The 27,262-nt window shown below is 42.4% G+C and overlaps 1 protein-coding gene across 14 annotated transcripts in view; it reads left to right on the top strand.

The window, feature by feature from the left end:
* The window catches only part of MYO5A (myosin VA), a 4,204,798-nt gene that overhangs the window by 4,148,461 nt on the left and 29,075 nt on the right, over window positions 1-27,262 (top strand). For all 14 annotated transcript variants that reach the window (XM_044078829.1, XM_044078834.1, XM_044078828.1 and 11 more), the window contains 2 exons: window positions 4,505-4,679; window positions 23,375-23,455. In XM_044078829.1, coding sequence (XP_043934764.1) covers window positions 4,505-4,679; window positions 23,375-23,455 — 256 coding nt within the window. The remainder of the gene's footprint in view (window positions 1-4,504; window positions 4,680-23,374; window positions 23,456-27,262) is intronic.

The raw sequence follows: 27,262 nt of genomic DNA, 5'->3' as shown, positions 1-27,262 counted from the left end.
ATATACATAACACACCCTGCTTAACAAGCCAAAACGGCGGCAAAGACTCAATTAGTTATGCAAATTAAAAATATATATACTCTTGTTACTAATAGCAACGCTATGCTGGCTTGACATCAGGCACAAGTTTATATATGATATAAACATAATACATGGAGATATGCATAAACCAAGGATCAAATCTAAACAAAGAAATATTATTAAAACAGTTAGATAAAATTCTATTAAATAGAGAACTAAAGGCCCTTATATATAATTAAGTTATATGGCATTCTTACTTGCAATAGATAACATCACACCGCACAGTTTACTGAGAGTGCTACTGAGAAAGATCTCAAAAAAGGGGGAGGGGTGTGGGGGGTATGGGGAAGTGAGCGAAAGAGAAAGGAAAGAAAGGAAAAAAGAAAGCGGGAGGGAATAGAAGGAAAAAAGGATAGAGAAGAAACTATAAAGGAAATAAGAGAAGGAGGGAACAACAACAAGGACGTGGTGGGGAAAGAAAGAAAAGGGAAAAAGGCGTGTGTAAAAACAAAATATCTAAATAAAAATCATGACATCTCTGCCATATAAAATATCCTTAGTTATTCTAAAATAACCCATTCATAAAGAATGAGTCATAGTGAATATATCTTAGAGTAACCACATAAAAATTACTATCATTTGTCACAATTCTAACCATAAAAATAGTATAATTTTACAAAAGGGCTGGTCTTATGCTAACTGATGTATTAAGACCAGGTTCTAAATGTGCCCTAAGTGTCAAAATCCATCTTAGTTCATACAATTCAAGAGTTCCCAATATATCACCTTCACGTTTATTAGGGTGCAAGATCTGAAGCACCCTAAAACTAAATTCATGGGTCAGAAACTCCTGACAGTGCCGAGCCAATACATTATTATCATTCTTTATATCATAAATGTGGTTATACACACGATCTTTAAATCTACGTGTAGTAAGACCCACATAATATGCCAACTATTACAAGTGGCTAAATAAATTACATTAGTGGTGTCACACGTTGCATAAAAATTAGGAGTAAAAATCATACCCAGTTTCCTATCCTCATAGTGCTGTTGTTTAGTGATAAATCTACATATGCAACATTTCTTACAAGGAAATGTGCCTAGTCTATAGTTGGTTCTTACATCTATCGGTATGCATGAAGTCTTTTCATTGCACAGCATTCTTTTCAGGTTAAGACAATTATTGTATCTAAATGTTGGATATTTGCCTACTATATTCAATAACTCTTTGTTCATAGTTAATAGTTTCCAGTTCCTGGCCAAAATCTCTTTAATATACTTAACATCATTAGTATACTTAATGTCATACTGCACCTTGCCCTTCTGCGATCTAATTGGGTGGTGATATTTATATCTCTTCCTGGGACTAATATCAGGAACATTCAAATAATTACCTCCATAGTTCATAGCTAAGCGGATGGGATAGCCTCTATTTATAAAGCATTGCCCCTGGAAATCTAAGAGACGTTCTCTCTCACTATCCGTATTACAGAGCTTGGCAACCCTATCCATCTGATTATTAACCACGTTGGGGAAGATGTGTCTAGGGTGCATGCTTTCATAGTGTAAGATCCCATTTTTCCAACAGGGCTTCCTATATAAAGAGGTAAGAAAAATATTCTCACCGCTTTTTACTATAGTGACATCAAGATAATTAATGCTTGTCAAGGAAACCTCATATGTAAAACTCAAAAAAGAGGTAGTGTTCCCCCCATGTATGCCACAAAGTCCTGCAGGGATTCTAAGGTCCCATTCCAAAAGAGAACAATATCATCCACAAACCTCCTATAATAGATGACTCTATTAATAAAAGCCTCTTCATTAAATATATGTTCCCTTTCCCACTCATATATGGCTATATTCGCATAGGCATTTGCACAAGGGGTGCCCATGGCAACCCCCCATGCCTGCCTATACACATTGTCCCGGAACATAAACACATTATTATTTAGGATCATTTCCAGCAAGGTGCATATGACAAACTGCTCATTATTACTAATACAGTCATATTGGTTAAGATGTTTCCTAACTGCCTCTATACCGAAATCATTCGGGATACTAGTAAATAAGCTCTTAATATCTAAGGTCACCATAAGAGTTTCTGATGTCACCCTTTCTAATAACGCCACTTCCTTCAAATCATCCAGTAGGTTATAAGAATTCTTTAAGATTGTAGATATTTTCTCAACTAGGGGACCAATTTTAGATTGTACATACTTGGAGGCATTCTCAGTAGCCCATAATCTGCCCGATACTATTGGCCGTAGAGGTGGGGGAAATGTGCCCTTATGCACTTTGGGCAACCCCTTTATTAGCGGTATCAAGGGTGCCTCAATGTCAAGGTATTCATACAAAGATTTATTAATACACCTGGACATCAAAAGATCATATAGGGTATCGTGGATATTCCTAATAATTATAACTACATCTGATCTATTTATAAGACCATAGGCAACATCATTACTAAGCATATCATACATCCAGTTGTCATATGCCGTAGAATCCATTACTACGACCCCTCCCCCTTTATCGGCAGGTCTAAAGGTTAAACTAGTATCTTTACATAGAGCTTCCAAGCTCTGTTTCTGAAGTGCAGTCAAGTTCACATACAGTTTTTATGTAAGCTTTTCACTAAAGTAGACATAAAAATCATGTATAAACCTTCTGAAAGCTTTCAATAGAACTAGGTAGCGATGGCACAAACAAACTCTTCCTTTTTAGCTCCACAATGTCATGTTCGGTAGCAGAACTTGCTGAGTCTTTAAATAACAGTTTAAGGGCTACTTTCCTGGTGAATTTACGTAGGGCAATCAATGTGTCCGATAATTCACTCCCTTTGGAGGGTATGAAAGAAAGCCCCTTATTCAATACAGAGCAGTCAGTATCAGTCAGAACCCTGGAAGACATATTAAAGAACAATGTGTTCAAAACCTCTTTTTCCTGGTCCCCCAATTGTCGCCAGATATCTTGCGCTTGCCTCTCCCCCTGCTTGTTGAGCGTGTTGGGGCTCGTTGTTTGAAAGGTAGTGGGGAGTTTAAAGCAATGTCTTCAGCACAGTGTGCTATTTCTTAAAAGACAGTGCTAATATACGCTTCTGCACTATGGATCCGTTTTGACTGCGACCATTTCTAGGAAATCAGTCTCTCTCTTTTTCTCTCTCTCTCTCTGTCTCTGTTGCTCTCTCTCATTGACTTTACAGTTGAGCCAGTGAAGGAGAAGAATGTGGAGCTGTCGTATGTCAAAGCAGAGCATACCCAGATGAAGAAGTCAGAATCTAAGATGAGAGATGTCCGAGGACACTTTATTTTTTATTTATTTATTTTTTCATAACATTGACATGTAGGGGGGCCCCCAATTCCCACTGGGCCATAAATAGTTGCCTGGGAGCCTTGTGCTAGAACTGGGCTTAGTTGCCACACTTAATATGCACTGAGTTAGTAGCTGGTGTGTAGAAGTTGTGCTAAGTATTGCTATTTATGCAGGCTTAAAGTGGTGCATTAGTGTGTTTAGATGTGCAGCCACATAATGTGTGTAAAACAACAAAGTACAGACATTTAACAGTGTTCAAGACTTTCTAAGGCCCCTGTGATATTCGTTGTGTAATGAAATAAGTTTTTTAACCCCTAACAGTTACTCATTGGGTTTCGGTGATACCCAATGAAAAAAAATATATCACCATCTGTATATATACCTATATGTCGGTATATGTTACTTTTAAAAAGGGAAACCGTGTTTGTGTGATAAAAAATGATGTAGTAAAGAAGAAATGCTTTGCAGACACATCCATAATTCATGATTCTGTCTTACTCAGCAGAGTGAATTAGCACTGTCCTCAGTGCTGTTTTTCATAGAGAAAAGAGCTATGTAAAAATCACACACACACACACACACACACACACACACACACACACACACACTTTGTATTAGCTGTATTGGTAAGTTCAATGCAGACATTATTCCTGTGCACATATTTCTGTTTTTTGTCTCCATTTACTACATCATATCAGAATATTAGCCAGTAGTTATGGCTGTGACTTAATTGATCTTTGTAACTGAGTGCCAATTTCATTACTATTTAGTTTTCTGTTGCAGTTTGGCATGGCAGTTGTAAAATCTAGTGCCACTGCGTTCTGTGGGGTGCAGACCCATTTTTGTCTTACAGGAATAGTCATTAGGGAAGAACACATTTAGCCACAATGTATTTATCTGTGCAGCTAGTGCAGAATATATATTACGGCTAAAATTATGATTGATTTTAAATGTTTATGCTTCACTGTGAAATGTGAAGGATAGTGGGGGATATAAACTTATAGCAAGTGTCTGTTTTTAGTGAAGTATTTTGGTATTTTATATGAACAAATTGTTTTAATTTTAATTTACCAATTAAACAGTTTTTATTTTATAACATTGCTCTATAGATAAGATCTAGTATTCTGTCTTGTATTTTAAGGATGTCTAACATACTTAATTTACTTTATAGGTACAATGTAAGTCAGTTAGAGGAATGGCTGAGGGATAAGAATTTGATGAATAGTGGTGCCAAAGAAACTCTGGAACCTTTGATCCAAGCTGCTCAGCTGCTGCAAGTTAAGAAGAAAACTGATGAAGATGCAGAGGCCATTTGCTCAATGTGTACTGCTCTCACCACAGCCCAGGTAATGCTCCATCATAGTGTACACTGCTCTCACCTCTGCCCAGGTAATGCTATGTCATAGTGTGCTGTCACCACAGCCCAGGTAATGCTTCATCATAGTGTTCTCTGCTCTCACCTCTGCCCAGGTAATGCTCCATCATAGTGTACTCTACTCTCACCTCTGCCCAGGTAATGCTCCATCATAATGTACTCTGCTCTCACCACAGCCCAGGTAATGCTCCATTATTGTGTACTTTTCTCTCACCACTGCACAGGTAATGCTTCATCACTGTGTATCCTGATGTCCTTCAAGGATGCATCTGCAGTCCTAACATATGGGTTGTCCTGCCTCAGGCAGCCCTTCGGTCGGCCGGATTCCAAAGTCTGGGTCTGGCCTCGGCTGATGTCACACTTCACCCGACGTCATAGCTGCTGTTTATTGGGTATAAAGGCATCAGCCGACGCCATTTTCCTCAGTCTTTCTTGCCGCGCGGTGCCCGAAGCAGAAGCTGTTCGCAAGTGCCGGTCGGTCAGATCCAGAGATTTCTATTACCGAAGACTTCTAAAAAGCTAAGTACCCCGTTGGGGACTCTTTCTTGCCTCAGCCGATGTCAGACAAAGTAAATAATTGTTTAACTTGTGGGAAACAAATACCTCATAAGGATTTCCACTCTTACTGCCTTCCTTGCTTAGGCCCAGACCACGACGTATCAGCTTGTCTAGCCTGTGCTTCCTTCAACCGACGGACACTTAGACGTCGGTCGGAGTTTGCAGAGAAGTTTTTTGGTCCCGCTTTTGCATACAAAATGCCATCGGAGACTCCGGCTACCCAATTAGCTAAAAAGCACAAGGAAAAGGACCGACACTCGCGGCCCGCGGTTTCGGCTGAAACCACGGTTAGGCCAACCGCGAGTGTCCCGGTTTCGGTTGAAACCGAGCCCCCGGTTCTTCCTTCGGCCGAAAGCATGCCTCCGATAGCCGAGGCCTCACAAAGCATGGCTGAATCTGCTACTGAATTTACTGCTACAGAAGCAGGCACCCAGGATTTGTCAGACACTATTCCTTTAGACATATCTACCCCTGCACGTGGGGCTGCTAGACCCCCTGCTTCTATGTCTATCAAGGCCTTTGCCAGGGCTAAAGCAGCTAAATCTTCTAAGGCCATCCTGTTCTCACCACTGCTCAGATAATGCACCATCATAGTGTACTCTGGTCTAACCACTGCCCAGGTAATGCTCCATCATAGTGTACTTTGCTCTCACCTCTGCCCAGGTAATGCTCCATTATTGTGTACTGTGCTTTCACCTGTGGTCAGGTAATACTTCATCACTGTGTACTCTTCTCTCACCACTGCTCAGATAATGCTCCATCATAGTTTATTCTGCTCTCACCACTGCTCAGATAATGCTCCATCATAGTTTATTCTGCTCTCACTGCTGCCCAGATAATGCTCCATCATAGTTTATTCTGCTCTCACTGCTGCCCAGATAATGCTCCATCATTATGTACTCTGCTCTCACTACAATCCAGGTAATGCTCCATCACAGTGTACTCTACTCACACCACTGCTCAGTAATGTTCCATCATAGTGCCCTGATTTTTCTAGTGCTCAGGTAATGCTGCATGATGGTGTACACTGCTCTCATTACTGCCCAGGTACTACACCATGATAGTTTACTCTGCTGCTCTCATAACTACCCAGGCAATGTTATCTTAATAGTATGTCTTGTATTTATAGTGGCCAGGTAATATTCTGTGGTAGTGTGTCCTGCAGCTATACTACTCGGGTAATGTTCCGTAAGGGTGTATGCTTCTCTCACTACTGCACAGGTAATGTTGCATGATAGTGTATTTCACTCACCAGCTATTCTGCTGCCCATTATTAAACCCTGATCTGGTACCCCCTGAACTCTACGTTGAGGAGGAAAACAAAAAGGTCTTCTGCTGTAAACTTTAGCATCACCTTGCTACATTTGTGGTGAGCAGAGTTACACTTTATCCCACACATAAAGTTCTAAAGTGGTTCAATTTCAGTCCAGTTCTGGACAAAAAAAATAAATGAAAATGCCCTCTGCTGTAGACTGTAAGACTGCTTGCTACAGAAATAGCAGACAGCAGTATAGTTAATGCCACACATTAAGTGCTAAAATGCTTAAAATCAGTCCACTTCTGAAAAAAGTAAAAGCAAAACTGTCCCTCAGCTCTAAACTGCAGTAAGTGCTTGCTACAAATGTAGCAAACAGTACTACAATTTATGCCACAGATGAAGCAGTAAGGTACTTCAGTTCCAGTCCAGTTCTGAAAAAAAAAGTTCTCTGCTTTAGACTGTAGCAACTGCTTGTTACAAATATAGCAATAATACTACAGCTTATGGCACAAAGTGCTCAAGTACTTAAATTCAGTCCACTTATGAAAAATTGTAAAAACAAAAAGTCACTGTGCCCAAACTGTAGCAAGTGCTTGCTGCACATGTAGCAAGTAGCATTACAGTTAATGCCACACACAAAGCTGTAAAGAACTTCAGTTCCAGATGTTCATCGTGCATACAGCTGCAGTCATAACAGATGGGTTATCCTGCCGTCAGGCGGGTCCTCGGTCGGCCGAATTCCAAAGTCTAGGTCCGGCGTCGGTTGTTGTCACTTCTTCCCTGACGTCAGTGTGACAGGGGTATAAAGGAGCCAGCCGACGCCATTTTCTTCAGTCTTTCTTGCCGCGCGGTGCCCGAAGCAGAAGCAGTTCGCAAGTGCCGGTCGGCCAGCTCCTGAGATTATGAAAATTTTGAAACCGAAGTCTTCTTGAAAGCTAAGTACCCCGTTGGGGAAACTTTTCTTGCCTCAGTCCGATGTCAGAGAAAGTTAATAATTGTATTTCTTGTGGGAAGCAAATACCGCATAAGGATTTCCATTCCCTCTGTATACCTTGTTTAGGCCCAGACCACGACGTCTCGGTCTGTCGCTTTTGTGCTACATTTAACAAACGCACCATTAAGCATCAGACGGAGTTCGCCCAGCATTATTTTGGGAAAGCATTTAACTATATTATGTCGTCGGATACTCCGACTCCAGTTTTGTCTAAAAAACGCAAAGATAAGGACCGACACACGAGGTCCGTGGCCTCTACCGACACCACGCCAAAGCCGACTCCACGTGGTCCCATTCTCAGCGAGGCGCCTACGCAGCCCCTGACTACCGACGACACTACTTTGCCAGTGTCTCCTGTGCCCGAGGTCGCAGGCTCCTCGGCCCACACCCCGACTACAGATACCGAAGCTACTCTTGGCGTTGAAACTCAAAATGTGGACAGGTCCACCTCTACTCAAGGTGTCTTCAGACCTTCCTCTTCTTTCTCCATTAAGGCTTTCACTAAGTCTAAAGCAACCATGCACTCTAAGAGACAAGCTACACAGGGCCCATCACCAGGCCCCATGCCTAAAAAACAGATGCTTAAGATGGCTGAGGATTTAATTACTCTTATCAGAGGTTCTCAGCCCCCACCGGACAAATGGCCCAGAGTGGAGGAAGATTCCCCCTCCTCTGATCAGGGCTGCATTATTTCAGAGCACTCTGATGATCAGGAACATTCTTACTCCCCTTTTGAAGACTCTGATGCGGAGGAGTCCATCCCTTCTGTATCCCCCCCAGAGGATTGCTCATTTGGGGAAACTTTGCATACCTTAAGGGAACACTTCCACTGGGAAGGCCAAGATTATTCAGATTCCAAGAAAAGGCTTAGGGAATTTCTCTTGCTACCTCAGCACAGGCCTCTGGCTATACCTCCTGTCTTGGACATCCTAGATGATGTTTACTCGGAGGCCTGCCTTAACCCAGACTCTCTACCTCCAGCTCCAGTTAAGCCTGACAGGTACTACAGGGTGCCTGACTCACACCAATTTCTATACAAAAGCCATGCTGTTGACCCAGAAACCATCTCACAGGGCCCCAAGAGAGTTAAGGCCTCCACTGCTAAAAATCCATTACCTTCCGAGAGAGATTCCAGATCCTTAGAAAGGTGGGGAAAAAAGGTATATACCTCGGCTACCTTATCCATGAGGGCCTTAAACTGTCAGTTCCATATGCTAAAATACCAACAGTTTTTGTTATCACAATTGAAAAGTAAAATGTCACAACCTGAACAACCAGACTTGAAGGAGTTGCAGGATTTGATGCATAGTGCAGAACAAGTGGGTAAGCATACCTTACAATGTGGTTTTGATGCTCTAGAGGCCTCATGTAGAGCTACTGTTACAGGATCAGTCATACGTAGACATGCCTGGCTCAAGGAACAAGCCTTACCTGATCATGTCAAAGCTAAATTACTAGACGCCCTCTTCAAAAGGATGTACTATTTGGTGCTAATGCTGAGGAGGTATTAAGGAAAATGGAGGAAAAGGCTAAATCAATGCAAACTGTGAAAGATTTTCTACAGGTACAACCCCACGCTTTAGTAGAAATTGGCCTTCCAAAATTGGTCCTTTCCTGCCACGGACAGACCCCAAAGAGGCAGATACAGGCGCCCGAGGGGCAGAGGACAATCCCAAGGATCGTTTAGAGGCAGACAATGGCAAGCTCCTACACAAAGAGGTGGTGAGGATAACTCACAATCTTTCAGAAAGCAAATCCAATGACTTTCCCCTTTGCATGCCAAGCAAGTCTCAAATGGCAGCCCCCTTAGGAGGAAAGCTGGCATTATTTTCAAAAAATTGGCATATTGTCACAAAGGACAAATGGATCCTGGACATTATAAACAGAGGCTACAAATTTCATTTTCACACCCTTCCAAAAATGAGAGGCATGCCAAACCTGCCACACAATCAAAGGGCAGAGGCACAAAGGCAAATTACAGATCTCATGAACATGAAAGCTATTCAAGAGGTACCTACGCACGAACAAGGTCAAGGTTTTTATTCCAGGCTATTTCTGGTGCCAAGGAAGGGAAAAGATTGGAGACCTATTTTGGACCTATCCATCCTAAACACATTTCTACTCGTACCAAAATTCAAGATGCTCACTCTACAGCAACTTCTTCCCATGCTGGGCAAGGAGTCTTGGCTGGTAACATTGGACCTCAAGGAGGCATACCTGCATGTCCCAATCAGACAAAATTGCAGAAGGTACCTCAGATTTCTTGCAGGTTCAACCCATTGTCAATTCTCTGCATTGCCCTTTGGCTTATCTACTGCACCCAGAGTATTCACAAAATGCCTGGCATCAGTAATTGCCTACTGCAGACTTCAAGGGATACAAATATACCCCTATTTGGACGACTGCCTGATCCAAGCGGACAGCAAGCACATTCTTCTGAGACATCTGGCTTATGTAATAATGTTGTTGAACTCTCTGGGATACACAGTCAACAAAAAGAAATCGAGGCTAATACCCTCTTGGAAGATAATTTTCCTGGGTGCCAGCTTGGACACAAACACCCAGACGGCCTACCTCACGCCAGAGAAGCAGGGGCAACTAATTCAATACTTCAGAGCACTAGCAAATTGCACCAGGCTGACTGCAAGGAAAATCCTGCAGGCTCTGGGATTCATGGCATCTTGCATCTTACTAATCCCATGTGCAAAGCTGCATATGAGGAAACTACAATGGTACCTGAAAAACATATGGTCTCAACACAGCCACAGTTTGGAAACAATAATACCACTAATTCCATGTCTGCAAAAGGAATTTCTATGGTGGGCTCAAGCACATCAAACAAACACAGGTCTACCATTCAGCAAGCCTCAAGCAAATCAAGTCATCACAACAGATGCCTCGGACTACGCCTGGGGGGCGCACATGACAGATCGGTGCATTCAGGGCAAATGGTCCCAAAATGAAAAGCACCTTCACATCAATCAAAAGGAAATGCTAGCAGTAATAAATGCTATTATAGCTTTCAAGGACCTTCTACAACCAGGTCAACTATTGATAAGAACGGACAACACCACAGTTATGTGGTACATAAACAAACAGGGAGGAACACATTCTTACCCCCTATGCAGACTGGCCATGTCACTTTGGAACATGGCCGTGGACTTACAAATGGAACTACAAGCACAGTACTTGCCAGGCAAGGAAAACATGCTGGCAGACAACCTAAGCAGGAATATGACAGATTCACATGAATGGAAATTGCATCCAAAAGTTTTTACAGAAATAATCCAAAAATGGGGAAGGCCAGACATAGATCTCTTTGCCTCCAACAAAAATCACCAATTGACAAAACTCTGCTCAAGGATTTTCCATTCAAAGGCCTGGAGAGTGGACGCTCTCTCTTTCAGTTGGACATCAATGACAGTTTATGCCTTCCCACCTCTTCCTCTGCTGCCCAAAGTTCTATTGAAAACCAGAGCAGACAGACCAAAGATGATTCTCATTGCTCCAGACTGGCCAAGGCAACACTGGTACCCACTCCTGAGGAGCCTGATGCATTCCCCACCATGGACCCTGCCTCTAATGCCTCTTCTTCTGACTCAGCACAGCTTCAAAACCCTTCACAGCCAGCTAAAAACACTCAATCTAGCCGCATGGAAGATTCCTTAGCATCACAACAGGCCCTACTCTCCAAAGAGGTGCAGGATGTCATTTTGGAGGCCAGAAGGCCATCAACTAGAAAAGCTTACTCAGCAAAATGGAAACGGTTTTGGGTCTGGAATGAGAAAAAGGGCCAGGATCCTGGAAAACTAAATTTACCTCAAATACTACAATATTTGGCTGAGCTGCTAAGCAGTGGACTTTCATTCTCCTCCACCAAAATCCATGCCTCAGCCATTTCTGCAGAATACAACACTGATCCACCTTTATTCTCTCACCCTCTCTTAAGACAGTTCCTCAGAGGGGCTAAGAATCTAAGACCTCCAAGGAAACAGCCAATACCTGCTTGGGATCTTAATTTAATTCTGGAAAAACTGACCTTGCCTCCCTTTGAGCCAGCTGCCTCATCAGATTTGCAATATTTGTCCTGGAAAACAGCTTTCCTCCTGGCTACCACCTCAGCTCGTAGAGTTTCAGAACTACAGGCTCTCATGGCTGTCCAACCTTTTATCATCTTCCATCAGGACAGAGTTTCCTTATGAACCAACCCGTCCTTTATGCCTAAAGTGGTATCGAGGGTCGCTTTAAATCAGGCCATTCATTTACCTACCTTTTATCCTAATCCTCAAAACAAAGGGGAGAGATTACTACATTCCTTGGACATCCACAGACAACTGCGTTATTATTTGGACAGAACAAAGCCTTTCAGAAAATCAGAACAGCTCTTTGTGTCCTATGCTGTAGGAGCTCTAGGAAAGCCAATTTCCAAACAGGCAATCTCAAAATGGATAGCCCACTGCATACGCTTTTGCTATTCCTTTCATGGCAAAACTGTACCTACAGGCATTAGAACTCATTCCACCAGGGCCACAGCCACCTCTGCAGCTTTCCTCAGAGGAGTTCCTACCAAGAATATTTTGGAAGCAGCCACTTGGAGTTCTGTGCATACCTTCTCCAAGCACTACAACCTACCATTATACTCCAAATCTAGAGCAGGCTTTGCCACTGCAGTCATGCAGGGCATTTTGGCTCCTCCTAGTTCCACCTAGTGCCTACCACCCCTTTCTTAGCTTTGGGATTCTACCCATCTGTTATGACTGCAGCTGTATGCACGATGAACATAGTGCAGTTTTGTACCTACCATAAATGTAGATGTTTGAGTGCTAATACAGCTGCAGTCCAGGTTTCCCTCCCTCCTTCCCCTCTTGGGACAGGCCTATTGGCTAACACATCCTCATACAACCTGATTGGGGTATTCATTTATGATGTATTTGCTTGCAACTACTGTATTTTGATTATATTGCACTGCATTATTACACAAATTTATGTATTGCCTTCCTTCTGGGGGCACCTAACATCTGGGGCAAGAAAAACTGAAGAAAATGGCATTGGCTGGTTCCTTTATACCCCTGTCGCACTGACGTCAGGAAAGAAGCGACGACAACCGACGCCGGACCTAGACTTTGGAATTCGGCCGACCGAGGACCCGCCTGACGGCAGGAGAACCCATCTGTTATGACTGCAGCTGTATTAGCACTCGGACATCTTCATTTATGGTAGGTACAAAACTGTACATTCTTTAAAGAAAAAAAAGCACTGCTGTCCTGCTTTTTGTGCCACCAAACACTTTGTGCCTGGTGTGGCTGTCCCTTTCTTCCCACCCTAGATATGTTAGTGCTATTCTAACTACCACTTAGTGTTCCTTGATAGTGCGCCATGCATTTACTACTGCTCAGGTAATGTTCCATGATGGTGTACACTGCTTTCATTACTGGCCAGGTAATGCTCCTTAATAGTATGCTATACTCTAATACTGCCTAGACAATGGGAAAGTGCGCCTTACAGTTACTAATATTCATGTAAAAAATCATGTTTTGTTGAGGTTGTTGTAAGTTAGGTGCCTGTGCAGTTACCTCTTTACATGAGTGATTTATTGTTTTACTTGTAGAAATTAATTTGTACTTCAGGTGTGGACTTTTATTCTGGATGTGTTTGTAATTGTTATCCATGTGTATGGTTTGACATGCATGAAACTTCTTAAAATAACGAAAATGAAATCCACTTGCATTTATTGTATTCAGATAAATAAAAAAATATCTTCATGCAGTTGGTAGCATAGGATAGGAAGAGAAATAACGTATTGACTGCGTATAAATTAAGGACAATATAAACAAACTACTCCACTTGCCACACATCCACACTTAGTACACCAACTCACATCCCCTGCCCTACTAACACCCAACTCTCACAAGAACCCAATACCCACCACTCATCTACCTTTAACCTAAAACCCACCCCAACCTCAACCATAAAACTACTACTAAAACTCTGATCCAATGCCCCTGATAATATACTTTCAGAATACTTAATTGTTTCTCACAGTATCTCTTACCCCATAAGCATACTTATAAACGATCAATCCTTGAGTCCTATGTTCCCAAAGCCTGGAAAAAGGCCTTCATTTTCCCCCTCCATAAAGGTGGCAACAACACAGACATCACTAACTTCTGATCCATTGCAATTCTTGCTCCTATCTCAAAAATCTTAGAAAAATGCATCAGTAGTCAACTTCTCCGCTGCCTTCTAGACAACTGAATGCTCTCACCCTCACAACATGGCTTCAGGCCTGGCCATAGCACTACAACTGCCCTTCTCTCCTTTATAGATACCATAAACACAGCCTGTGACGCTGACAGAATTGTCTCCTCCCTCTTTCTTGACCTATCCAAAGCCTTTGACACTGTTTTTCACCGTCCACTCATCACCCAACTCTCTAAGATCGGTCTTTCCTCTCATACTCTAAAATGGTTCTCTAGTTATTTTAAATAAAACACAACAGGCAGTCAGATGGCAAAACTCCATCTCTCCTTTCCTCAATATACCACCACCACCAGTGTTCCCCAAAGTTCCATACTTGGACTAATCCTATATAGCATATTCATCAACAATTTCTAGTCATCACTATCTCAAGGATTTGTTATTCACTATGCCAACTCTATCTCTGACTTACTTATACTAACTCAAAGGCCTTCTCCTCCACTGAATCTTCGATGCACAACAATCACCTAGCCCCGAACCTCAAAAAAATCCCAAATCATACTTTTCTCCCCTTAAATAAGACCGAGTTCACCATCTTTTTTCATAATAAATAATTAATTGAAGTCATTAGCCAAACAAAGCTCCTTGGAGTCACTGTTGTTGAACACATGAAATTCGACCTTCATGTACAGTATAATAGTCTCAAACACATTTTAAACTTGGAACACTTTATAGACATAATCACTTCCTAAGCCCATCCACAAGAATAACCCTAGCCACTACATACCTACTACCATTTCTCCTGTACTGTGCCCCTCTACTTACTAATATCCAAAGTCAAATTAGAGATGTGCTGCAATAAAATCGCCATATTTGCAACTGAATCCAAATATAGTAGAGAGTCGATTATCCAAACTAATTGGGACCTAGGATAGTTCAGATAATCAAACATATAATTGAACCGGATAAAACAAATTTCTAAAATCTTGGGGTTTTTTGCATGCAGGAATACACTTTTCAACCATTCAGTGGACAGTAAAGTATATTTTTCACACACAAGCTGGCTACAGACTAAAAAAACATGCTCAAACGAATACATATAATGTTTACATATTTTGACTGTATGATTTTTCCTACCTGAAAACTTTGGAAGGCTGGTTCAGATAATTGATGTTTCAGATAACTGAAGTTCGGATAATTGACTCTATACTGTACTCCAGCCACCACTGCACCACCCTTAAATCACCGAAATGGCTAGAATTTCCAAACTACCTCTCCTACTTAACAACTATCCACAGCTCACAAAATAGTCTTCAAACCCCAAGACTGTCTTGCCCTGAGATCTACATTCAACTACTACCTCCCAAACAGGCCCCTTAGATCGGGGAATCAGAAGCTCTTATGAGTCCACAAACCTAACCTCCCACCTGGCCACCTTCTTTACTCATTCTCAATAGCCAAGAACTGGAATGCTTTACCTCTATCCATTAGAACAACTCAAAATCCCTCCCATTTCAAACCTTCCCTACATAATCACCTTTCATCATGCTGGAAATGTACATGTACCAAACCCCCCTTAGAATATGTATGACTCCCCATTTTCTGTCTTTCTTTTTGTGTAGGACAGTACTACTCTAGAGAAAGTTTTGACACATAGTAAGCTATGTTGACACTTCTGGTTATTGTACTAATGCTGTTAATATACTTCTGTTCTGGTTTTTCTCAACAAGTTGTATATACTTATTCCTTCTAATTTCTTTGTATTTCTCATTGTAATTTCTTTGTAATTTTAGCTGTTACTGTTCTGTACTGCGGAGCTGTTCTCCCCAGGCCTCCACTGAAAATGGGTTCTTCTGGTCCAGTGGACTTTCCCGGTAAACAAAAAACAAATAAATAAATATTAATTTGAAAAACATAACAGAGACAAGCAAAATACTAAGGGCAAATAGTTTTCACAAGACTGTACCAAACAAACATGGTTTGTTTTTCCTTTTCAAAACTTGTGTGTGTGCTTGATCACTGTATGTGTTTATTACTTGACCTAGAATGCATCTTTCTGCACTTAAAAAAATGACTTGTTGCAGAATACTGCACACAGCCAGGCAGACTGTATTTCCAACAAGGTAGTTCTTCACTTGTATGTGGAGCAATCAGTTCTGTATAGCACTGATAGTGATACAGAATTAAGGAGATGGATGATGTCTGCCCGGGGTTTATCTGCAGTCATCTCCTGCCGGGTTATCAGTCGTTCTGCAGTCCCTTCGGGCAGTCCGGATTAGCAAAGCGAAGCGCGCAAGCCCACTGATTCTTACCCCGACGTACTCTCTCGAAGACTAATAAACTCTACCCTACCCGACCTCATAAAAATTTCTCTTTCCCTCCGCGACTCTTACTGGAAAGTTCAGTTGGTGCCAACTGGCCAGATCAACTGACGAAATTCGTACACTCCTTCAATACTCCTAAAAGCTGTTTTCCTACGGACCTCTTCGCGTTTGCGCATGTCAGCCTGTTCCCGCTTGCTTTATCTTGTGGAAAAAAATAGACCACAAAGTTTTCCCTGCTGGTTTCTGTTTGCTCTGAATTAGACCACAGCGGCTGTCGGATCCTCGACTACCCAAATTATTAAAAGATCAAAAAAGGACGTGAACAAAGCGTTGCTCTGATCAGATTACAGCCGGATCAATGAGCCGCCAAACGGAGTGTCTCAACGCACAGAGAAAAGGAAAACGAGGGATAGTTACCTACTACAGTGGTTCCCAGTGACATGGTTGCTGTAACCCCGGTTTGTCTTGCAGTGTGTTTACCTACTAACTGATCAGATACCATAGTATCGACGACTACTATTGAGGTTCCGGTTACCTTACTCAGGTACCCCTCAGAGCCTGTAATTTACTAGCCTCTTACAGGTGACTTATCCCTTTAAAGTCAGCCTGGATCTAAACCCTCCATCGGGGTTAAGGAGCTCCACTTAGCAAGCCTATCAGGGCTCGCCAAGCTAGCAGAGCCGAAGCTAGCTGCTGCTTAACCCCAGGCCAGTTAATTCCCCAGATTCACAATGCCCCACAGAGAGAGAGATCATCCCATAGAGGAGACTCCTTCCCTCAGACAGGGATCTGATGTCTGCTGAGCCCTTAGAGAGCAAGACACAGATCATCAGACCAGCCCCTCCTCCTTCCACTTGCTACTCACACTCTCAGAAGCTTCAGAATCCTGCTTCCATGATTTGAGAGATGCTGAAGTCTCCAGATTAAACCTTACACTTCATCCACAGAAGATTTGGGGAAGCCTTATCAGCCATACAAGCAATGATTTTTTTTTTCTGAACATTTGTTTAGGACTGCAGAAGAACACTTACCTCCAGCATCTTGTAATTTACCACAACACAGGCCCACACCAGATAGACCCTCCTTCAGTGCACCCCCAGCTATGGCCGATTTTATGCCCCAACCAGACCAGATTCTAGCCTATACCACCCCCCCAAACCCAGAGATACAAACGACAGGGTGCAGATTCTTCCTCACCTATAGGGCCAAAGTCTTGCAGACTCCAACCATATCCCAAACCCCTACAGTTCTGAAACCACAACGAAAAACCCTATGCCTTCCTCTCTTACTTGAGACCTTTACTATTCTCTCTGCATCTGGCAACTCTATCAGTTACTCCATGATATTAGATCAGAAAAAGCATTATACAACAGGTTATATAAAGAGTTTTAAAATCAGTTAAAATATGGCTTAAAAACTTCATTGACTTAGTAAATAACTCAAAGAAATTACATATAACAATGGACATGTTATTTAGATCTAGATAGTCTGATCATGTGATAGAGATAGGGCTTTATTAGCATCAGTTTAATAAGACCAAAGTGTTGGTAAAACATAAGGGCAAAAAGTGAACAAATGAAACGTTATCTTTGTTTGGCTAGTTTGGTACATGTTGTTTGATATGAAGACAAGTTTTAATGAACACACAAAGTTAAAAGGTAATGTGAAAAAAGAAGTTAAGGATCCCTTGCAAAGCGGAATATAAAGATGTCAGAGGCAGAAAGCCAAAAAGGGGGGGCACCTGCTGAAGGGGCTTTCCCAGCCTTTAGAACCAACAGGCAGAGAGGCACAACAGGAATGAGGACACCTACAGAGAACCCATTCCAAAAGGGGGCCACAAGGCCACAGCACGCAGCTTAGGCAACAGGACAATCACAGTGATACCATTCAACAACTGGCACTACACAATCAAAGCATGGATTCTAACCCAAATAATAGACCACTTAATTTCAACTCCACACTATAGGGAAAAAAAAGCAAGGAATCCAAACCCAAATCCAAATCAAAAAACGGTTCACCGATTTTGCATACCACAGAAAAAGGTTACCAAGTCAACCAAAGAGTACCAATCAGTCCACAAGGGAAACATAGACCTTGCAACAATTCAAAGTTTGTGAAAAGAAAAGAGAAGACATACAATTCTCGTCCTAATAAACATAACAGAGAAAGTCCTAAAAATCTGAAAAGAACTTCACCTGTTCCTAATCTGTCAAAAGCTGGAGCATACTTGTCCCTTAATCTGATAGATCATTGGCATACATGTCCGGCAATCCACCATACCCACCTGACAGCAGGTTAGCTGGCAAGTCTAGTTGGAGTGTAGGCTGCACACTCATCAGGCATATACCATATTTGCTCGCAGAACGCCAGAGTATTTGCATGCCTCAGATTCTATCATTAATCCTCAGGATCAGATTGAATCTATCTACTTTCTCAATATTGCCCACTGGCCCTGGCAGGACGCCCAGAGCATATCACAAAATGCCCATTACAAACTATCCATAAGGACGACAAGGAGCCTGGGATACACCATAAAGCACTGCGAACACAGCTACACAAAGGGACAACAATTTTGGACCAGCACAAAACTACAACAACACATTTACAAAACAAGGACACTGGAAATCCCAAACTGCAAAATTCTTGCAATTGGCCATCCCAAACCAACAAACCACAGCAAGCTAACAAAGCAAAAAAAATGCTCCCAACTTGCTGTTACTGGCATCAGAAAAAAACTTTTGGCACTAACAACTTCAGCAAGCTAACAAAAAATCTGATGTTGGCTAAAGGGGGGGCTTCATGCATGCATGCAATCTCTACAACACAACCTAGAAGAGATTATAACACAAACTACAGTAATACAGAGTTCCAGCATGGTCCCAACATTGCGTCACAGCCTTCCTTCTAAAATTCCACTAATTTCACAGTCAATATCAAAGCCTCAGGTAACCCATAGGATCAAACTCAACCTTGCCAACCAATGTTCATGCCAAGCCCAAGCCTCATCACAAGTGCCCCCTCACACCAACCTAAAAGTGGCACATGCAAATAAAACAGGCACCAGTGTAAAACCTGCCAATCCAAAAAAAAGAGCATCAAAAAAAAAGCAATCCAAAAATTCAGCCCATTTCTCAAAGAAGGCCATTTCAAAAGGCAGGACAGACAACACCACAAGGACAGACAACTATACAGAACACACCTGGCACAATGAATCACTTTCCACTCACAGAATATGTTTATACACAGCTAAGGTTTGGCACGAAGCACCAATGTTAAGTATCCAGTTACAGGCAATGTTTGTACGGGAAAGGAGAACACTCTTGCAGACATGTACCAGAACACATGCGACACGGTTTAACAGCAAGACTACAAAGAGAAATTCTTCAAGCAGAAAAGATTAAAAGAACAGATAGACCACCTATTTCTCCCTCTCTCATCTCAAAAGCTGGATTAGCCACTCTCTTTCAGCCATCCCTTTTTCTCGAAGTGGATTCCCCCTTCCCAAGCTAAAAGGCCTGACAGCATATGCATTCCCACACATCCCTATGATAAACAAATCCAAGAAAAATCAAGGATGTGAATCAACGGCCAATCCACTGATGACTCAACACTGGCCGACACAACTCTGGACCATTACCCACAGTGCACTGTCTCCTAACACAATGACAACATGCGCATCGATGCCCATCCAAAACTAAAACAAACTCAGCTGCATCACATGCACAAAAACCTAAAGCATGCATTGCAAGCATCATACATCACAATATAGCAGCTATTATTCCAGAAGAAGCAAGACTTAACAATATTGAAGCAAACAGAAGACCTTCAACAAAAAGGATGAATGGAAAGGGGAAATGGAAATAAGGATGTGAGTGAATAGAAAGAGGGAAGATATGGAATATAGATATGGCTAACATTCTGAGTTCTAGATGCCTGTCCTATTCTCAGGCCTGTCCTATTCCCATCATCCATTTCAGCAGATTGCATCAGCTATTTCCCCACCTTCTTGATCCACACTACTTCTACAGCTCTCTACCTAGGATCAAGAATGTAAACCTCAAGAGGAAACCACCTAAAACTCCTTGGGATTTGAACTTTGTGCTAGAAAAATTTGCACTTTTGTTTCTTTGAACCAGCAGCAACAGCAGACCTACAGCATCTTTGCAAAGCTGCTTTCATCCCTGCTGCACTCCTGCTGGCAAGGAGGTTTCAAGGCAGGTCAGGCCTAATCAGGCAGGCCTTCTTCCTAATCTTCCCTAAGACAAGAGTATCCAGAGTGTCCATGAGGAGAGGTCCAGGGGTAATCCTAGAGTGTCCCTAAACCAGGCATCCACCTACCTACCTTCTTCCCACTTACCCCCCAACCCAGAAAACAGAACCAATACCTGCTATGTACAAACAGATGTATACTACCACTACACAGACAAACCTGACAGAGACAAAGACAGAACAAAACTGAAAAAACTTTTTGTAGGGAAGGAAGGAAAAGCAGGAAGGAAAGGAAAGCAATTTCCAAACAGAAATGGATAGGAAATGCAAACTCCATCCACTCCTTCTCCTTCCCACATACACAGAACACTCATTCCATGACCTACAAGAGCAATAGCCACAGCCTTCTTAGCAGCAGCCTTTAGGTGGCAACCAAGGGAGGCGGCTACTCGCATAAGCATTACTCCGCTTACATTGCATTTGCATAGCATTTTGTATCTATATTCCAGTTTATCCCTGCAGGGTTGCAGGTGCAAAACTGCTACTGCCATTAACCACACACCCCTAATTTCTTCCCCCCCTCCCTAGTTGCTATAGTTTCCACTCCAGGTAAAGATGCTGAGTGATGCATCCATGAAGACATATAGTACAGTTTGTGTACCTACCATAAATGTAGATGTCGAACTGGATAACATCTCTCTCAGGATTCCTCTGGTGTTTTCCCCCTCTATTACTCCCAACTAATAGCCTGGCCCTATCCTTCAGCTGGTGGGGGTATTTGTATGTATATATGTACATATATATGTATTTTCATGCTTATTTTTTTGTTTGCCTCTTCTATTTTTTATTTATTGGCATTTGGCATTTTAAAGCCTTCCAAAAAGGGCAAATCTGCATCTGGGCAAGAAACAAAAGAAAATGTCGGCGGATGGCTGATGCCTTTATACCCGCAGCAGAGATGGCGTGACGCACAGTCGACATCAGCGAAGCCGGACGGAACTGGGAATCCCGGCGCCGAATTGGGCTGCCCACAGGACAACCCAGTTGTTATGACTGCAGATGCTATCCAGTTCGGACATCTACATTTATGGTAGGTACAAAACTGTACTTTACTCATCACAACATTCATGTCTGTGCTTAGCAAACCAGACTGCATTGTTCTGTAGTAGCCTGGATAGTCTAGACGTGGAGCCAAGGATCACATACGCCATAGCACATATTGTGGAAATAGTTACTGAATGTTTTCCTCTTGCAGCCTTCTGAACTGTGTGCCTTATCATTTCTGCATACTGAAAGTCAAATCTGGTGTAAAAGTTGCAGACACCAGTCTAAAAAGCATACTTTATCACATAACTGATTTATTTGCATTTTCAAAATCTGGAATGTCTGACTGTTCCACTACATCAAAGGGGATATTTCCATCCACTGTGGTGGTGATTTTCATTTAACTAGGAACCTCCATGCCGAAAAGTTGATGGCAGCTGAGAGGACAGGAGGTGATGGAAAAGGGGTCAAACTGTTACTAGTTAACTCTCTCTTCTCCCAAATCAGGATCAGGTATTCCTTGGAATAGTACTTTGTTTTATAGGAGACTGGAGGATCCACAGAAGGCAAGCACAGTTAGACATTGATGACTGATGATCATTGTGGGATACGAGTATGGATACATGGTCTTGGACCCCCATGTAAGTTATTGCAGTTCATGTGTTAAGAGAGGATCCTCCAACACAGTTTGACACATATGAGGACCCCCATTCCAGCTTTTGTTGTCAACTGAGTGCCTTAGCAGCTACAGTTGGTACAGCAGGTATTGGGTAATGGGGATTCCTAGGACTTGTGGTCAGTGAGGGTCACACAGACATTTAAAGAAAAGTGAAATTACTTATCTGTACCTAGCATAACTTGTCTGGTTAACTCCTAACTTCCAAATGTAACATGGAAAATATTTTTTTCAGTTCCGTGCTGATAATTATTATGCATTAGCCCTATAAAAAAACTGTGTAAAGTCATATATTTATTCTCTGTGGATTTTCTTTATTGATAATAGTAGATATATTGTTATTGTACTGATACATTGCGGGTATTTAATTAGCAGGGGTGTGTAGCAATCAAATTCCATTTTGTACTCACAAACTCTTAGTGCCCCCTCCCCCCGGACATCTATCACTTAAAAACAGGCACATCTCCCAAAATGCTGCCCCATGCTCCACACGCACTTAATACATGTAAGTATCATTTTCAGATGTTCCCCCTAAAACTATTAAAAATATTGTTTTTAGATTAGCAATATTGCACCTGTTAAATGTATTCATTTAGACAACTGTAGACATAATATGACCTAAAAAAAACCTGTTGATGTTGTGCTCAGAAAAAAAAATGCACTCAGTAGAGTACAAAGTATGCCTGGCTACTACCCCCCTTGTTCTCTAAGTGGCACCTTTTTTATATTCATGATACACTGTATTTTGTAACTACCTCTCTTATACCATTGGACACACAATTGTAAGCCAACAGTGTTGCTTGCAGTGTTTTGCTTAAACTTTGAAAATAAAGAAAAAGGAGATGTTATAGCTGGCTTGTTAAACTCAACAGTAGAGTACAAAGTATGCCTGGCTACCCCCTTGTTCTCTAAGTGGCACATTTTTTATATTCATGGTACATTGTATTTTGTAACTACCTCTCTTACACCATTTGACACAATTGTAAGCCAACAGTGTTGCTTGCAGTGTTTTGCTTAAACTTTGAAAATAAAAAAAAGGAGATGTTATAGCTGGCTGGTTAAACTCAACAGTTGGACACACCCTTATTTGGCTACTGACTTGCCATTTGCTGCAGACTAGTCTAGAGATGGTTTGTGTGGTGTGGGCTTGATGGTTAAGTTCTTCCCTTGTACTTCCTTGAATGGTCAGGAGACTGTGCTTTGGAATGACATCCAGTTTTGTGAAAAGAGCTGGTGCGTACTGATCATGTGTAGCAGGACTTCAGATGGTAAATAGTGTGTTTTAGTGTCTAAGCACATTTTTCATTCTTGTCATGTGTCACTTTAGTAACTTGCTGTAATTGTGTTTTGTTGTACTTTATACAGTAAGAAAAAGAAATAACACAGTTTTGATTTTCTTTAACAGATCGTAAAAGTACTGAATCTCTACACTCCAGTTAATGAGTTTGAAGAACGGGTATCCATAGGATTTATTCGGACAATACAGGTAATTCTCATCTTACTTTACTTATTGAGAATTGGTAATTTATTTCTGATGATCAGTTATCCTATTTAGGTTTGTGGGAGAGTCACATGTCATGCCAGTAAGATACAGTCATAAGGTAGGGAGCTAGTCCTGGACAGAATTCCAGTCCACCTCAGGACACGCATACAGACACACAGATACACACACTTACTGGCAGTTTATACTGAAAAGTACATGCAAACATGCATTACTTTGCATTTTGTTAGCACTTTATTACAAAAGTGCTCATACATTATTTATTACAGCCTTATTTTTTTATAGAGGCTGAGTATACAACTATTGTACAAACCAAGTTGTAAAACATCATAGTCGTCTAGAGAAAAGTTCTCAAACATTGTTAGACATCTGATTGTTCTTAGGGCCATCATAATGGTGACATATTTCACCATAAGGACTCAGTTGAATGTGAGCTGTGCTCTAGCTATCTCTGTGGTGAGGCATTAACTGTGAGACACCTTAAGGATAGTGCTGTTACTATTGAATGGTAGCATTTAGTTAATGGAGCACAGCTGCTGAAGCTGGAGAGAATGGATGGATATTGCAGAAGAAATTAAAAGCTATTCCATGTGCAGCACCACCATGCTGGAAGGTAAGTCTTGCATCATGGATTCCACTTCTTACTACTTTTGCTTGGGGGATTGTTAAAACCTCTTCCCTGGATCATTTTACTTAACTCTTGTGTTTCACTTTTTAAACCCCTGTTCCTACACTCATCTTCAAAACTGTACTATTAGACAGTGAAAAGTGAAGAAAAGAATTAATGGTATTAAGTGGAATACATTCATTGTAAAGTGGTTAATAAGCTTCCCAAGTCATGATGGGCAGGCAAGAACTCCTAGCTGCTTTTTTAGTGGCCTAAGTCCTTAATTTTTTTTTTTGAATGATTGCTCTGTGTGACTTGAGGTAGGTACTAGGCTAGATGGCCTTGCAGGCCATTTTAAGCCTAGCCAGTTTCCCTTTGTTTGCTCAAAATAACCTATTCCATTTGGTTATAGATTGGCCTTACCTATCCCATGGTCAATAGTTATATATTACCCCTAATGAGAATAACTGGGATCATACCATAGACAATTTGAGGGGACACATGCATGGGATAAAGCATTTAGGACCTATGTCTGTCCATTAGTAGCACAGGGGGCAGTTTTGGGGTAAATGTTCTGTTTCAGCAAGAAAACAAGTTCCATCACTCAGATAAAGCCGGAATTACAAACAAATTAAAAAGTAGCAAAATGTAAAAAAAAAATGTACCACGATTCTCTCAAACTTTACTTTATATAGCTAGTATAAAATACTTTCACATACTAAGGATTCTTCAGGCAAATGGCTCAAATAAAGAACAAGTGTACTTAAATACATAAAAGGTTAATACCATGTGACATCAATAAAGCATTTAAAGAAGCAATACATTTAAAACTTGTACACATACTATAAACAAAGAGCTTATGTAAAAGCTCTAAATACTCATATTATTATCTCTGTTTCCACATGCATACATATGTACTATATACACTATATTTTGTTCCTTATATCTTTTAAAGTAGGTTTTAAAGTAAAATTATCATTTAGCCCAGGAAACTGGTGGGCTTTACACCTTAAAATCCATTTATTCTCTAAGGCTTTGGCTTAATAGAATATGTCACCCGCTATTGTGTGCTTATTTATATTTTTTGATAAGAAACTAAAAACCTGTTATTCATCAGTTTTTTTAATATGGCTATATAACGTGTTTGTTTCTAACTTTCTTCTTATTTCTGAGAGGTGTTCACATATTCTGTCTTTAAGTCTCCTATTGGTTTTACCAACATAGAAAGCACTGCGTGTGTAGGCTTTTAGTAGTTGTTGGGTAGTGTAGTTTGTCTCTGTTTACCCATCCCCCTTTTCTAGTCAGTTTAGTGTGTGGTGAGTGGGTGTGTGTTAAAGTTTCAGTGGAAAAATTTGTCTTTTCTTTCCTAGGATGGCTGAAAAGCTTTTTTTTAAGCACTGCACAGAGTGTGGCCATAAGCTCTCCCTAGCGGATGGCCACACTCTGTGTGTACTGTGTTTAGCTGTGGCCCACCTTAATGCTGACTGTGCCATTTGTGTGGGGTTCAACCTCCGGGCGTTGAAAGACAGAAAGGCCAAGTTGGCCCTCAAGGGGCTTCTTCCTGCCACTTGATCCTCCCTCCTCGTCCGCGGCTTCAGCCATGGTGGCTGCCATGGCCTCCCCTCCCTCCCAGGCTGGGACTGAAACTCCCGCTTCTAAGCCTGTGATAGCAGAGCAGAGGAGGGGTAGAGAGAGGAGAGAGAGTCGAGGCTGAAAGAGAAGAGAAAGAGGTCTCCTGGGTAGAGAACGGGAGAGAGAGTTGAGGCTGAAAGAGAAGAGGAAGAGGTCTCCGGACCTCGCGTCACCCAGTAAATCCACTCGGATCTGTGACTCGCCCCCCGGCTCCGATCTCCGAGGTTTTCCCCAGAGCTGGAGGAGGCACGCTCAGTCTCCTGGGCCTCAGCTCCCCGACCTGCCCGGTCAGAGTCTGTGACCTTGTCTCGGTCCACCCGGTCTCTCTCGGACAATGGATCTGGATAAGATGATGAGGCACTTCATCCATATGCAGATCCAGATGGGGGTCTTGCCAGCCCCCCCCCCTCAGGAGGGGGCAGCTCGCTTCCTTTTTTTCAGCCTATCACTCCTTCCTCGATCCGACCTTCGGCTTCGGAGTTCTCGAATCCGCGATTGGCCTTGGTCGGGGCATCGGCACCGACTGTCCTCGTGTCCTCAACGTTGGCATCTGCCTGGAGCATCTCAGATCCGACCAGTTCGGATCCAAGCCACTCTTGAAGCAGGAGCCTTGGGGTCAAATCCGAGGAAGTGTAACCTTTTTCATCAGCTCCGACATTGTCGGTCCAGGTTCCCTCTCTCGGAGCTCCGGACACTTTGGGTCCGGCTCCAATTCTCGCATTGGATCCTGGGAGACCGGCCTCCTTATTGGCATCACAGGAGGTCCGCTCTCCTTTAGTGTTCGATGTGGTAGAACGGGTCCTTTCTGTTGGATCAAGTCCCCTGACTGCCCCCTTGGGCTCCACCCAGACCCCCTCGGCTCTGTCTACAGTCCCTGTCATCTTACCAGAGGGGAAGCCCATGCCCGAAGGTCCCCGGACAGTTCCCCCAGAGGAACAGATGGCTTGCGAGCACTCCCCGGAGAGCCCCACGGGAGATGTGCCTTGCAAGCATACATGTAAGAGGAGTCACTTGGACTCCCCTGAGTCCCTGACCAAGGACACAGACTTAGATGAGGAGCTGGGCTCCCCAAGGTCACCTCCCGATGATGTCTCATTTGGAGACATCATGGAGATCCTGCGGCAGCGGGGAGGTTGGTCTACCCCCAAGCCGTCCTCTGATGAGTCTCTGTATTTGGAGGCCTTAGGCACGGGCCCATCTACGTCGTGGGTGTCCCACCTGCGAATCCCTTAGTGGATTTGATCACCTTGCGGGCATGGAAGGAACCTGATGCATGGAGCCGATCCCCAAGAGCCCTGATAAGGTTTTGAGTTCCCCCATAGACAGGCCTTCCTGGAACTAGGGCTCCCCTGTGAACACCATGGTGGTAGCAGCAGCCACTAAAAGGGAACTATCTCAGGAAAGTTCCTCGGTCCATCATCCTGACTGAAAGTCTCGGATGATGGACCGACTAGAGAAGCGGGTGTATGCTTCAGCTACCTTTTCTATAAAGGAGCTGAACTACTTGGCCCATGTCACGAGACTCCAATGCAGCCTGGTGAAGGAGCTGGAGG

The sequence above is a fragment of the Protopterus annectens genome, chromosome 7.part1 (genome assembly GCF_019279795.1).
Source record: "Protopterus annectens isolate FY-2018-M chromosome 7.part1, PAN1.0, whole genome shotgun sequence".
Classification (NCBI taxonomy): Eukaryota; Metazoa; Chordata; order Ceratodontiformes; family Protopteridae; genus Protopterus; species Protopterus annectens.
Note: the sequence above shows the minus strand (reverse complement) of the source record. Positions and strands in the feature narration are given on the sequence as shown.